General features: G+C 52.7%; 2 protein-coding genes across 3 annotated transcripts in view; both read left to right on the plus strand.

Moving 5' to 3' along the window:
• The window catches only part of SLC6A13 (solute carrier family 6 (neurotransmitter transporter), member 13), a 32,820-nt gene extending 29,793 nt beyond the window's left edge, over positions 1 to 3,027 (plus strand). For both annotated transcript variants that reach the window (XM_008577767.1, XM_008577772.1), the window contains 4 exons: positions 384 to 486; positions 971 to 1,071; positions 2,085 to 2,255; positions 2,566 to 3,027. In XM_008577767.1, coding sequence (XP_008575989.1) covers positions 384 to 486; positions 971 to 1,071; positions 2,085 to 2,255; positions 2,566 to 2,688 — 498 coding nt within the window. In that variant the 3' untranslated portion in view covers positions 2,689 to 3,027. The remainder of the gene's footprint in view (positions 1 to 383; positions 487 to 970; positions 1,072 to 2,084; positions 2,256 to 2,565) is intronic.
• A 5,711-nt stretch (positions 3,028 to 8,738) lies between these two features.
• Positions 8,739 to 13,953, plus strand: part of SLC6A12 (solute carrier family 6 (neurotransmitter transporter), member 12) — a 27,948-nt gene continuing 22,733 nt past the window's right edge. Inside the window, exons 1-2 of the mRNA XM_008577785.1 lie at positions 8,739 to 8,806; positions 12,981 to 13,254. Of these exons, the coding sequence (XP_008576007.1) occupies positions 13,035 to 13,254 (220 nt within the window). The 5' untranslated portion in view covers positions 8,739 to 8,806; positions 12,981 to 13,034. The remainder of the gene's footprint in view (positions 8,807 to 12,980; positions 13,255 to 13,953) is intronic.

Below are 13,953 nucleotides of genomic sequence, written 5' to 3' on the forward strand. Positions count from 1 at the left end.
TTCTGTGATGTCTCAAGGAAGGAGGGAGACAGAGCTTTCCAGCTTGATAATACCAATGACAGCCCCTATCCTGATCCTGCCCCAAATGTGCACACTCCATCTTGGGCTTCTGGATCAATTCCTAAATGTTCTCAGGGATAATCTAACAATAGCTGTCTTGTTTTATCTATCTTCCCTCCAAAAACAATAATAAAAAATAATTGTCTCTCATATCTGCCTATTGTTTTACAGGTTATAAACTACATTCTCTCATATTATCTGTCTCCTGTGGCTGTCACCAACTCCACTCTGTGCCCCAGGGGTGTGAGGCTAGAGGGTATAGGAATATATCTGTCTATTTCCTCTGGATAAATTTATTTTTTGAATAACCTCCTTCCACACAGGGTGGTATGTACGTGTTCCAGCTCTTTGACTACTATGCAGCCAGTGGCATGTGCCTCCTGTTTGTGGCCATCTTTGAGTCCCTCTGTGTGGCTTGGGTTTATGGTGAGTGACTCCTCCATTAGGTCCCGACCCCAGTACTCTCTTCCACCCCACGGGCCTTAGACAAAAGAGAGATATCTACTATTCACACCTACCTTTTCCTGGAACTCCTCCTCTACCCAACCTCAAAAACCTCAAGAGTCCTGAATTGCTGCTATGGGACGGGCGCTCCAGAAGTTGCCTTGTCCGTCTCCTGGTTATAGCTGCACCTGGACCACCTCAGGTGGACCCGTATCCTGCCCTACCCAGACCTTTTCTGCTTTTAACAACCTTGATGATCAGGAAGTCGTTGCCAAGTCCTGCCTGCTGCTGCTCATGCCTATGAATCCTGGGGAAGATTTTCCTCCCAGCAGTAATCTGAAAACACAACTGCGATACCTTCTCTCCATTGGTCCTTGCCTGTCCTAGTCTGTGTGGCCCCATCCTCATGCTGTGGATGCTAATGAATGTCCTTTCTCCCCCTTCCTTCTTCTTTTCTCCATGGCAGGAGCCAGGCGCTTTTATGACAACATTGAGGATATGATTGGGTACAGGCCATGGCCTCTTATCAAATATTGTTGGCTCTTCCTCACACCAGCTGTGTGCACAGTAAGATCATCTTCAATGGGTAAAGCCAGACGAAGGGAGGGAGAGGTGGTCGTGGCAGCAGCGTAGAGAGGCCGTCAGCCCTAGAATGGACTTCTCTCCAGGAACTGAAAACTCTCTACGAGTTCGACTTATCTTCCTGTTGGATTCTAGAAAACTATACAGCAAGGTAGATTCTTCCTTTCCATTTCACAGGAGGATAAACCGAGGTCCAGAGCTGTCAGACAGTTTTACCAACACCACAGTGTGAGTCTATATTGCAGGCAGGGCTGAAACCCATGTGCACTGAGCTGCTTGTAGTAATACTAATAACCACAGCAGTAACAGCCACAGTTGCAGAGCACTTACTTTGTGCTGGGCACAGAGTGCTTTACACATATTAGCTTATTTAATCCTCACAAGAACCCCATAAGGTGAGTGTTGCCATTATACTCACTTTACAGACAAAACTGAAGCTGAAAAGGTAAAGCAATTTACCCAAGCTGCAAAGTTGCACAGAGCTAGGATTCAAACCCAGGCAACCTGGCTCCGTAGTCTGGGCCTTAAAACCACCATGTCCCGCTTCCTCTGGCTTGATCTCTTTGTGTCACCAGTTCCCCAAGCCCCCACCATGTGCAGGACATAAATGAGGCATAGGGAGAGAAGGAGGCATGATTCCCTACCCTTGAGGTACTCACAGCCCAAACTCATGGTGCAGGCAATGTAAACACCTTAGAGCACACAGCAGGCATACCATCATGTCCTAATTGGGAGCCCATCATGTGTAGAGGTACCTGGGGGCACAGGGGCCCCTGCATGACAAGGTATGTTCCCTGGAAACACCGACTGGGCGGTGTGGATCTTGAGCAGAATGTTGATGGAGATTGGAGGCTGATTGGCCCAGATGAGCCTGGAGGCAAATCCAGGCTTGGAGCGTGATCTCTACCAGGTCAGCCTTTGCGGGGGGTGGGGGGTCAGGCACTGGGGGCACAGGGTTCCTGCTCCCCAAACCCTTTCTTTTCTGCTCTCACCCCCAGGCCACCTTCCTCTTCTCCCTGATCAAGTATACTCCGCTGACCTATAACAAGAAGTACACATACCCATGGTGGGGTGATGCCCTGGGCTGGGTCCTGGCTCTGTCCTCCATGGTCTGCATTCCTGCCTGGAGCTTCTACAAACTCAGCACCCTCAAGGGCCCCTTCAGAGAGGTAGGAAGTTAGTAGGGAAGAAAGCAGAGGGGGCAGGAACCTGGCTGGATGAGGTAGCGTCCTCTTGATGGTAGGTGGGTTGCCTGCCAGTGTGGAGGCTGTGCACAGAGGGCCAGTGAGCCTGGTGTGGGTATCAGGACAGAAGTCTCAGAAAGACACTGGGCAACTCCAAGACACAGCCTGTGAGTATAGGGTTGGCACATAGAGGGCAGGCTTGTGTATGGGGAGGCAGGCAGACACTGACGAGGAGGGAAGCTGGCAGACCTGCCCCCACTCCTCTGTGTGACAGGCACCTCCCCTCTCCTCGCAGAGAATCCGCCAGCTCGTGTGCCCAGCTGAGGACCTGCCCGAACGGAACCAAGCAGGACTTCCCCTTCCTGCTACACCCAGGACATCATTTCTCAGATTCACAGAACTAGAGTCTCACTGCTAGGGGGACAGGCCCTTGGATGGTGCCTGTGAGCCTGGCTGTGGGGACAGCTGCAGCGGGGAGAGGGCAGAGGTTGCCCCAGTGAGCTTCTCTGCCCCCCACCTGGGCAGATAAGAAAAAAGGGGATATTTTGGATCTGCCTTCTGAGGTGGGGGCCTCCCTCCCCAGCCTCCCTGCTGCAGGGGTGATCTGGACAGACGTGGGATGCCAGTCTCAAGAGCATCTCTTTGAGACGGGCCTTGGGAAGCTGGGAGACGGCTGCTGGTGGGGTGGGGGTGGAGCGTTGTTGCTCTCCGGGTCCTTTTGCCCGGCATTCCATTAAATCCATGCTCTTCCCACTGACTGCTAGCAGTTCCATCTCGTTTCTGCCCCTCTGCCACGCTGCCTTGACCACCTCCCACTTTAAAGTTGTGGCTTTAGGACGCTGCCTCCCTGTCTGGCCTTCCCTCATTGCGTTCTCTTTGTGGACCAGGCAGCAGAGGTGATTGCTGGGGCAGGAGGGTGATGAGGCCATGCTGAGACACTCCATTATCAGACATTTGAACCGGAGGAGGCTGACATACCTCTGTCCTCACTTTCCCCAGAGGCCCTGCCCTCCTCCTTTGCTCTGTGAAGTAGGACAGGAAGTTGAGGGAAGAATGAAGGAGACCTGAGCCCTGCCTAAAGGAAAAAAGAGGAGTGACTGGTTGCAGCTTCTTCCTGCCCACTCTTCCTTTGCTGTGTTCTTGTCTGTCCCCACTTGCCAAAATGGTGTCTGCGTGTGCCCACCAAGGCCTGGTGATTTTGCAGGCCTAAGGCGGCAGGTACAGTGAGCCTTGGCAGAGGAGGACACTGCCCTGGCTCAGCCAGCAGAGGGACCCTGCTTCCTGGGCACTGCCTCACTCTTCTGAGGATTGCAGACACCTGATTCTGTCACCACTAGATGTGGCCACGAGGGGGTGGCATGGTCACGATCACAGCTCTGAGCTGCAGAGGTGAGCTCTTAGGGTTAGGCTGCAAAGAGGATGCAGGCAGAAGGCAAAGCCCATCCTGGGGGGATCGATGGGCATGGCCCTGGCCCCAGATGATCCCACAAGTGTGTCTCTGCAGCCTGACCTGTAAGTGGGTGGCATGGAGCTGGGGCGCACATATCTCTGGCTGCTGCTGTGTGTGTTTTAGAAGTGGCTGAACCTACACACAACTGCAGTTCTCTCCATGTTTAGGCTTAGGTGTCTGCCTGCGTCCCCACCTCTATTCAGATGGTTCTTCTGGTGCTGTTCTGGGTGTGTGGCCCGTGATTCTCAGAGCTGCAGCCTAAGGACCCACGGGGTTCCCTGGGAGATTTTCTTAGTTAATTACACGTCAGTTAGTGGGAAAATGCACTGAAATCTTTGCCAATCTTCCATTTTTGATTTTTTTTTCTGTTGTTAGAAGAGTTCATAAACATTATTGATAGCGGTCTACTGTGCATTGGCCTTGGCTGCTCCTTCCTGGAGAATGACTGGTTGGCATCCCCAGTGTGCCAGGCTCAATCACAGGTCTCAGATGGGAGAAATAAATCTACTAGAGAAGCACACTGAACTTAAGATATCACATACCTGGCATTCCCGTCCACATGACAATATTTCCCAGACATCTATTGTGTGGAGCTGTGGAGCTATGATATCCTCAATACACATGTGAGCCAAAACAGACATAATTTCTTACCAACAAATCGTGACAGATGCTATGAAAGAAAAGAGCAATGAGCAGTGAGGAAGAATAACAGGTAAGGGAAGGAACCTGGCGACAGGCTAGATGGCCTGGGAGGCGTTCTAAGGATGTAATTTCTGTCCCTCTATCTATCTGTCTGATCAAAGTTGCAAGAATCTGCTGAGCCTAGGAAGTACGTAGGCAGGTCAGTGATGGTGAGTCATACTTAAGAGATTCATTCACAGTAGAATATAGTGTGAAAATCACCCACTGGTGTAAGAATCAGGAGATATGGTTCTAGACCTGACCTACTGCTAATTTGCTGTGGGTCTTTGTGAAAGTTACTTGAAATTCAGGTTCTTCGTCTTCAGGCGAAGATAATACTGTCCACACCCCCGTACACACAGGTTTATTGTAGGGCTCAAGTGAGGTAAGGGGTGTGAGAGCCCTTTCAGTCGCTTGGTGCCAAAAAGTATGGAGGACATTGGTCATGGTGCCAACTGGCGGGATGGGTGAGAGGGAGATGTTCCAATAGCCCCGGGGGCTGACAGGTGGAGATGTGAAAAATGCTGCTGGCTTGGCTCAGGGTTGGGGAAAGGGAGCAGGAGTACCTGGACTTGCTTTAGCCAACAGAGTGGAAGAGATGGTGCCAGTGGTGCTGGTGGAGGCGGCTGTTGTCGGTCCCATCTGCTTTCCCTGCCTGGAAGGGCAGGTACCAGATCATGCAGCTCCCAAAGGAAGAAGACACAAAAGGAAGGAAACCCTCTCTGTCTAGAGGGCACACCTGTTAGAGAAGAAAGGCAGGCAAGGAGAGCCTTGGGTCGAGTGATGGCTGAATGGATGGGGCAGGGCATGGGTAACTGGGGAGTCACAAACCACAGCTCATGGTGGCAGATAAGCAACTTGCTAGGCTCCGAGCCCACCATGCTGCTTTGGGGCCACAGACCTCATGTCTCAGATCTTGCACACATGTATACCCAGCTCTCAGATCCATACATGTGCATGCACACATGGTCCCTCATTATCCTCAGATAAATGTGTACATGTGCACAAATTCAGAGATGCCACAGTCAGCCAGACACGCTCCTTTACAGAGGCTTGCAGACCTGGCTTGGATCCTGGCCCTCTTACTAGCTGTGTGACCGGGCAAGTTAACCTCTCTGATCCTTAGTTTCCTCCTCTATGACATGGGAATAGTACTACTTACATCACAGTGTCATCGGAGTCTAGTGGAGGGTATAGGGACAACTGCCCTGGGGACACATTCAGGCAAATCCATCCTATTTCCCACGTCTCCAACCCCGCCACATTGGGTTGTCAGTGTAACAGAAAACCCCAGGAAGAGTTCAGAGACATCCTTGATGTCCCCTAGTTTCCCCAGCCCCAGACATTAGGTTGCACTGGGCTCCAGGAAGGAGGCTACACATTTACTGAGTTAAACATTTTTGCTAGGAAGCAAGGGAGAGGTGGCCCCAAAATAACCCTGCATTCTGTGGCCCAAGGGCTCCGCTCAGTACAGCAGTGTTGTCTGAGAGAAGTAGGACCTGAGTCCTCCAGGCTCCAGTCTACCCCTGGTTCGGTGAACAATGCCTTCCCATAAAAGGGAAGACTCAGATTTTTTTCCCTCAAGTTGCATCCATCCATCCATCCATCCATCCATCCATCCAATAAACACAGGGTAGGGGAACGACTCTGCAGCAGCACTGTATTAAATGCTAGAGGCAGAAACAGAGAATTGTGGAGTGAGACTCCTGCCCTTAGATAGTGTTGGTCCGGGAAACAGTTTGCTGCAGTGAGAGGAGCATAGACTTTTGGAGTCGAGAGGCCCAGGTTGGAATCCCAGCTTCATCATTTACTAGTGCATGGCCTTGGGACAAATTACTTAGCTTCCATTTACCCCAGTTTTTTCATCTGTAAAAACGGGTTAATCATTCCCACATTTCAAGGTTCTTAAGGGATGAAATGAGCTAATGTGTGAAGTGCCTAGCCAGAGTTAGATGCTCAGGAAATAGGTTTCATTCAAGGTCCTCTAAAGGCATGGGTGGGGTTAGGAGGTGATGTGACCAGGAGGACATTCTGTGGGGTCCAGTGGTTCTCACTGCAGTGAGGTAAATGATTCATCTCACCACATTGCATTCTGATTCTGGACCTTCCCAGGATGGAAACAGCCCGGTCTTAGCTAGACTTTCCAGGATCTTACCTTTTGCAAAGATGGGGGTCTTTGGCCTCCAGAAGTTTACCAATTGGTCTGAATACCCAATGAGGGTTAGGGGCTGCAAGGTTTGGGGTGGACTTGAGTAAGGCAGGGCTCAAAGTTAGGGTAATGAGACTAAGGCTGGAGGTAGTCAGAGAAAGACAGGGAGGGGCCAGGCAGCTCTTCGGGGGGGCGGGGGGGAGAATCAAACTCTACTCCTGGGCCAGGTCACACAAGGTAGCTAGCTTTCTCTGACAAGGTGCAGGAGAGGTGACAGGACTGCTGGGCCATTGCTCTTCACCACTGTATCCCTGGTCCTTGCGGAAAGCCTGATACATTGTAGGTGCTAAACAAAATTTTTAAATGAGTGAGTGAAATGGCCTGATTCTTTCTTTTTTCCCATTATGGAGAGGCTAGGTATTTTGTTCTGGAATGAATAGCTGCAATCACGTGATCTCGTGGACTTTGTTGTCCCCTCTTCAGTAAGCTCTGTGGCCTATACACGGGCCTGACATGCAGGAGCAGGGCAGACACAAGGCAGGTCATGCCATCTCAGCTGAGCACCGGGGCAACCATTCTGGCTGGGCCTCGTCCTACTCTGTCAGAGCTGACCCCAGCCCAGCTTCTGTTAAACAGAGGCAAAGGGTCTGAGAACTGAGCCTTGCTGTGGCTTTCTCTCGATGGGGAACTCCACAGGGGAGGCTGAGAGGGGCCTGAGAGACACTGAGTGGGGGTGCTGGATGGAAAACTACAGACTGAGATTCTCACTTCACACCCCACCCCTGCCAGGAAGTTCTAAAATACAAAGAGGAAGTACACGCAAAGGGAAATTTCCCTTTCTCCCCACGACTTCCCTCCCTTCCCACCACTTGGAGCTGATGCAGCATCTTCTCTGTCTTGAAGCAGGCACTGGCTGTTGTGAATGAAGGGCAGCGGGACAGTCCTGTGCTGGCTCCATGAGGGCATGCTCAGGAGCAGTGATGAGGACCCTGTTCTGGAGAAGCTCCCTGGGCACACAGCACAGGGCACAAATATCCAACCAATCTCATTCCCTACTGAGAGCTACCGGGCTACTCCAGAAGAATCCTGACTACGTACCTTAGTGCCGAGAGCTGTCCAGACACGCCACCGTCCCAGCCCCCACTCCCAGGGGACCCAAGCAAACACCAGTAACTCCCCTTAAGCACCTATAACACTTTAAGCAATTTGCCATATTGTCTCCAACCCCCACAGCCACCCTGCAGAGTAGGTATTGTTATTTACCTTTCACAGATTGGGACCCTGAGGCTCAGATCCTTACCTAGCTGAAATGCTTGGTAAATGGTAGAGGAGGAGTTGGAACTCAGGTCTGTCTCGCTGCACACCTTTATCCACTCTACATTACGCTTCTTGAGATATGCTCTGGGTGTTTTCTCTAGGAAAATCCCAAGGAAAAGAGTAGTGGCTGTGAAGGTCTCGAGCCTTGCCTCGAAGCCACAGAGGCAGGTAGTTGGTGGAAAACTCCAGTGTGTGATTCACCCTCCTCCTGTGCCCTCATCAGTAAGGCCAGCTCCCCTCCCAGAGTGCTCGGTTTCCAGCCTGGGAGTTGGCAGCTGTCATCCCAGTGCTCTGGTAAGAGAGGGCTGTGTCTTACCTCTCCCCTAAGAAGGAGGTGGTGGCCGGAGGGGAAGAGGGGGAAAGGGGAAAGGGGAAGGGACAAGGAACAAGAGGAGTGGAGATGAGGTCAGGATGTGCGTCTTCGGGCCCCTTCCCCTGCCTAGGGGAGCAGCTCAGCCCAGCTCCAGAGGTGTCATACTGGGGCCATGCCCACTGGAAGGGCACAGTCCAGAGGGAGAGGGCCACTGTGAGAGTGGGATGGGGATGGGGGCACTGGGGGCTGAGAATTTAACTTCCTGAGGTTGGATGTTATAATCCTGGTTCACAAACTTTTGACCTCAGTCCCTCCTGTTGCTTGCGGTATTTCTGTGTTCCCCTCGCTTCTCATTACATTTGCACACACACAGCACACACACACACACACACACACACACACACACACACACACACACGAGTCACTTTCTGTCTGGGAGTCCCAGGACAACTCGGATGAGACTCTGTGCCGGGAGGAACAGGAGAAAGGGTGAAGGTGGAGGACGGCTGCCCTTTCAGGTCCTGTCTCTCTTGGCATTCTCGGAAGTGGCTTCCCTGTGACCCTGCTGGAGAGCTGATGCACGCACGGAGCTGAGCTGACCGCAGGAGCCAGTACTGGGGACTCAGGTGAGAGGAAGTGGAGGACTCGCTGTGTCTTTGCAGTCTCCGATGCTGCCTGGAGGGGTGGGACTGGGAGGCAAGACTGTAGAACTGCAGGTGTCTGGGGTGGGAAGCAGGTGTACGCAATAAACGGGGGCCAGAGGAGAAGTCTGATGTTTGGGAATCTTACGACAAGGGGTGCCATCGAGCTCCCCGTCACCATCTAGCATGGGAGTGGCTCAGGGATAAGCCTGTGCAGCAGGCAAGTCCATCGATGGGGAGCTGGCCAGGGGCATTGGGTGAGAGAGGGGGTAGTCACCTGCCCAAGGTCGAGGGGAAGCAGAGAGTGCCCAGCGAGGTGGGAAGGAAGAATGGACAGGAGGAACCTCGAGGCATTCCTGAAGCCATGATCTGCAGTTAATGATCACAGGTGAGGGCTCCTGCCCTCCCTCTACCAGCCCAGCATGGCGAGCTGGAAGCCTAGTGTCTGCCAGAGGAGGGAGTTGTCTTGGCTCTGGGTGGTGGAGAGGCGTGGGTGTGCTTGTACCCAAGGGGGGTGACCAGGGAGCTGAGGGAGGGCTCAGATGTCCAGCGGCTGAGCCAAGCAGCCCACAGAGTGTGAAGGACTATAGACGGAGCCAGGTTTTGTTGTCATGCACACAGGTATGTGTGTGCAAAGGGACGTGACGGGGAATGGCACCAGTGTGTATATGGGCATGGGTGTTGGTGTGTGGGTGTGGGCTGAAGCAGGAGCTCGGGCGTCCTGTCCCCTCGTGTCCAGAAGCTGGGCCATTGCTATGCTGAGTTGGGGAGTGCAGGGGACTGAGTTGGGACCCAGCAGCATGTAGGGAGCAGCATTTCTGGACTTGGCTACCCCTCTGTTAGACCTTGACCAGGGCTCTGTCTACATGCCCAGCTCCCCCAACAGAGTTAACTTTGAACTTTCCAGTCTCTTGAAGATTCCCTCAGTGGGCAGTACTGAGCCCAATGTGGGTACTGGTGTCTTTGCTTCTGGAGGACACTGAAGTATGGAGGGGTCCGTCCCCCGGCCCGCTGCCCCAGCTTAGCAAAGCAGGTGGGGCACCCGGGGAGGAGATGCTAGGGGTGGGAGAGGTGACAGAGCTGGAACCGACCCCGGGAAGGAGATCCAGAAGCCGTCCTGACGGTGGATAACACCGTTGTTAAATGGTTCCTAGCAAACGGGCTAGAGGTCGAGGACACAGTGGGGGTGCGGGTGCTGTCCTTGGCTTCTAAAGTAACCCAAAAGGGAGCGCTCTCCAGGACATGTCTTCTCTGAGTCTAACTTAAATCCCGCCTGCTGCAGTTTAGGTCTGCTCCCCGCGACTTGCCTGGCTCGCAGCCAGCTTTCCTCTTCGCCTGCTTTCACGGTGCTGTGCCGGTTTCTCTTTCTTACCCATGACGCATGCCTCTCCCGATAACCTTTTTATTTTTTCAAAAAAAATGTTATGTCAGTGTCAGCTCATCAGTTCTCTCCTCCCACAATATGACCCAAATCAAGGGCCCAAGCTAGGTTCTGGATCTGCTTCCCTGCCCCGCTCTCCCCTGGCTTCCCTCTCACTTACGCCCTTTCCCCACCGAGTCTCCCCTCCCCAACCGCTGAGAGCACCTTGGTCTTGAAACAGCTGCCTCTGGCCTGGGAACAGGAAGGCTTGTCTCCCGACCACTGCTTTGGGTACCCTTGTGCTTGGGCTTGCCCGGAGCTGAGCCACCACGCGGCTTAGCAAGCAAAGGCCATACTTTCTCCTTATCTTTAATGAATCTCATTTTTATCCTCACACCCTCCAAACACCCCTTTTAAGCAGGGGTTATTCTATCTTCCAGGGAGACTTAAAACTCAGAGAGGAGGTGTGGTTTGCCTAAGGTCACACAGCAAGGTAGAGACCCAGCTTCACTGTTTATTGTCTTAGTAAACTTATTCAGCCACTCAAAAACAGTTTTCCTGAGCACCTGCTAGGTGCCCGGTGCTGTTCCTTAATCTCCCTAAGCTTCACTTCCTCATGGAGCTAACAGTACTTCAAAGATTGTTATGAGGATGAAATTTAATAATATATATAAAGATTTGTATGTTTTTAGCACAGTGTTTACGCAAATGTCAACCTACTATTATTACTATTATTATTAGCTAGGTCTGGACTAGAACGTGGGTTTCCCATCTGGTGCTTTTTCATCAATGTTTTCAAGTTTATTCACTTATTTGTTTACTTGTTTGATAATGATTCAGGGCCATTCCTCAGGGTGCCCAGTCCCAATTTGGTAGCAGCATTCGTGTTCAGGTTCAGGTATCTCCAACTTCTCCCCAGGGCCAACTCCCCTGTTCATCAACCTGAGGCTCTGGTGCTCAAAGCCCCCGTGGGTCTGGACACTTACTTTAAGCCTGGGGCTCTCTTTTCTTCCCTTCGTCCACCTCCTTCTCCCTTGTATCAGAGGCTTGGTCTTTGATTTCCACTGGGTAACTCTCTCCTCATCCCCCTCCTGGGCTGAGCTTGCAATGGAAGCCTCTGGGTAGGTCCCAGTGGCAGAATTTCATGCTGGCATGTTTTCCCATTCCTGCATGACCTACACCCTCCAAGTCACCTTCAAAAATTTCCATAACCTCAGATGGCTCCCGCCCACGCCTTTCTAATTGACTTGGGCTTGGGCTGTTGCCTGGGTTAAAAGGACCAGCAAGTAAACAGACTCTTCCTTAAAAAAAGAATCCCTTGTGCTTCTCAAGAGCCTTGGAGGAGCATGGAGCACTTGGGAGACCTGGTCACTTGGCTTCCCCCAACACCCTTCTAAGGTGAGGGGTGGAGGGATGGGTGCTTCCCTCTACAGTCTGGGCTGCCTCCTCCTGGAAATTTACTGGAAATAAAGGCAGAGGTGGCCTCAGGGTGACTGTCTGTGTGGGGGGGAAGGAGGAGAAGGCAAACATGCATTCGAGATACAACATGACCGTGCCGCGGTTTGTCTCCTGGCAACTGACAAACGGATGACAGGGACAGAAAGTGAAACTGAGAGTGGCCCAAGTCACTTTTCTGGAAGTCCAGGGAGCTCTGGGCTCTGCAGGAGGGCAGAAAGAAGGAAAGGGCGGTGAACTTTCATGATGGGCAGCCACGGCTGGGCTTCTCTTTTGAGGGGAGATGTCTACCACCCAGGTCACCTGCTCTGCTGACCCTTTCTGGCACCAGGCCCCCTCAGCTCTTCCCAGGACAGAATTATGACTGAGAGAAAAGGAACCCAGGTTCCCTCGAAGGCCTACTCTGGGCCGTGGTGCTAGCCCTAGTTCTCACCTGGCCTTGTTCAGAGGCCCCACCTTCTCCCTCCCTCCCAATCAGATGCCCAGAGCCAGCTGGCTCCCACGTCTACCCTGAGTTAATTGATTACCTTGGCTCAGCAATGAGCACACAACTGGCCAGGAGAGGACTGTGTAGTCACCTCTGCCACACCTGCCCTTTGACCCCTGTCACCTCTGGAAGCCTTTAATCTCTTCTGTCTTGGAGGTCAGAGGCTGGGTTGTTGTCACTCACAGACACTGAGGACTTGGGCTTGTCTTGATCTGTGAAGATGAAAAGGGACTTGAGGGCAGGCTGGTTAGCTCACTTGGTTAGAGTGTGGTGTTGATAACACCAAGGTCAAGGGTTCTGATACCCATACCAGCCAGCCAGCCACTAAATGAATGAATGAATGAATGAATAAATAAATAAATAAGCAAAAGAGACTTGAAATAAAAGGCCCAAGCCCAGGTTTTTGGGGGTTTTTTTTGTCTTTTTTCGTGTCCGGCAACGGATCGCAACCCTCCGTGTCGCACCCACACCTCGCTCAGCCATTGAGCAGGAACCGGTCTGTATGTGGGATCTGAACCCTCGGCGGGATCGCCGCCACGCTCCCAAGCAGCGCACTGTAGCCGTGTGCCACCGGGCCGGCCCCAAGCCCAGGTTTTAATCCCAGTTCTACTCCTGAATGGTCTTGGGCAAGCCACTTCCTCTGTCAAGGCCTGGGTTTTCTCATCTGCAAAATGGGCAAACTAAGGTTTGCTCCCTATTTGCTGTCAGAGCCATGACAGCAGTGTGTAACTTTAGGTGTGAATGCCATTGAGAGTTCGGGGGGAAAAGCAGCCTGTCAACAGCAAAGGTGAGGAGGGGAAAGCAGGAACGCGGGGCATGCATCAGGGTTTTACAGCTCATCCCTGCTCCCCTGCCAGGCGCTGCCTTTCTCGCCATCCTGCCCCAGCACGCGGGGCCTCCCAGTGCATCACATGGCTACAGATGGAAAAGCAGCGGTCCACGAGGACGGGCCTCCTGTAGTCTCCTGGGTCCCTGAGGAGGGAGAGAAGTTGGACCAGGAAGGCAAGGACCAGGTGAAGGATCGGGACCAATGGACCAACAAGATGGAGTTTTTGCTGTCAGTGGCCGGGGAGATCATTGGGCTGGGCAATGTCTGGAGGTTTCCCTATCTCTGCTACAAAAATGGAGGTGGTGAGTTCACTGTAAGGTAGGCGTGGTGGGGAGAGCATCTCTGACAGCGGGTCAGCGCCTACCCGGGCCCGTCCTTCCGGGGCAGTGCGGCATCTGTGGGGAGGGCTGCAGTGGAGCTGGAGGACTTGAGTTTGAGTCCTAGCTCTGCCACTGGCCTCAGTGCCCCCTCTGTGAAATGGGGTGATACCACACAGGGCTGCCCTGAAGATTAAATGAGGCAGAGGGGGGACCAAGGAATCTGAGTTTTCAATAAGCTCCTTTATTAGTCTGTACAAATGTCAGCTTTGACAGAATTCCTTTAGTCATTCAACTAATACGGCAGGCCCGTCACGTGCCAGGCACTGTTCTAGATACAATCCAGAACATACTGTGTGTGTTCCATTCTGACAGAGGGTGGCAGACTACAGACAAGTGGGTAAAACACATGGTACGTCCCATGCGATGCGTGCAGTGGTGAGAAGTGGAGCGGGGAGGAGGGGGAGTGCTGGGCACGGGGAGGCGGGGAGGGTCGGAATGTGAATAGGACGACCAGGAAAGGCTTGGCTGAGAAGGCCACGTTTGAGCAAAGACTTAGTGGAGGTGAAGGCATGAGGATGAGTACTGGGCTAGGGACATCCCAGCAGAGGCGACGGCAAGTACGGAGGGCCTGTCTGAGAAGCAGCAAGGAGGCAAGGGCGGCTGGGGTGGCTGGGGCGGCTG

This window comes from Galeopterus variegatus, unplaced genomic scaffold (assembly GCF_000696425.1).
Source record: "Galeopterus variegatus unplaced genomic scaffold, G_variegatus-3.0.2 Scaffold70, whole genome shotgun sequence".
NCBI lineage: Eukaryota > Metazoa > Chordata > Mammalia > Dermoptera > Cynocephalidae > Galeopterus > Galeopterus variegatus.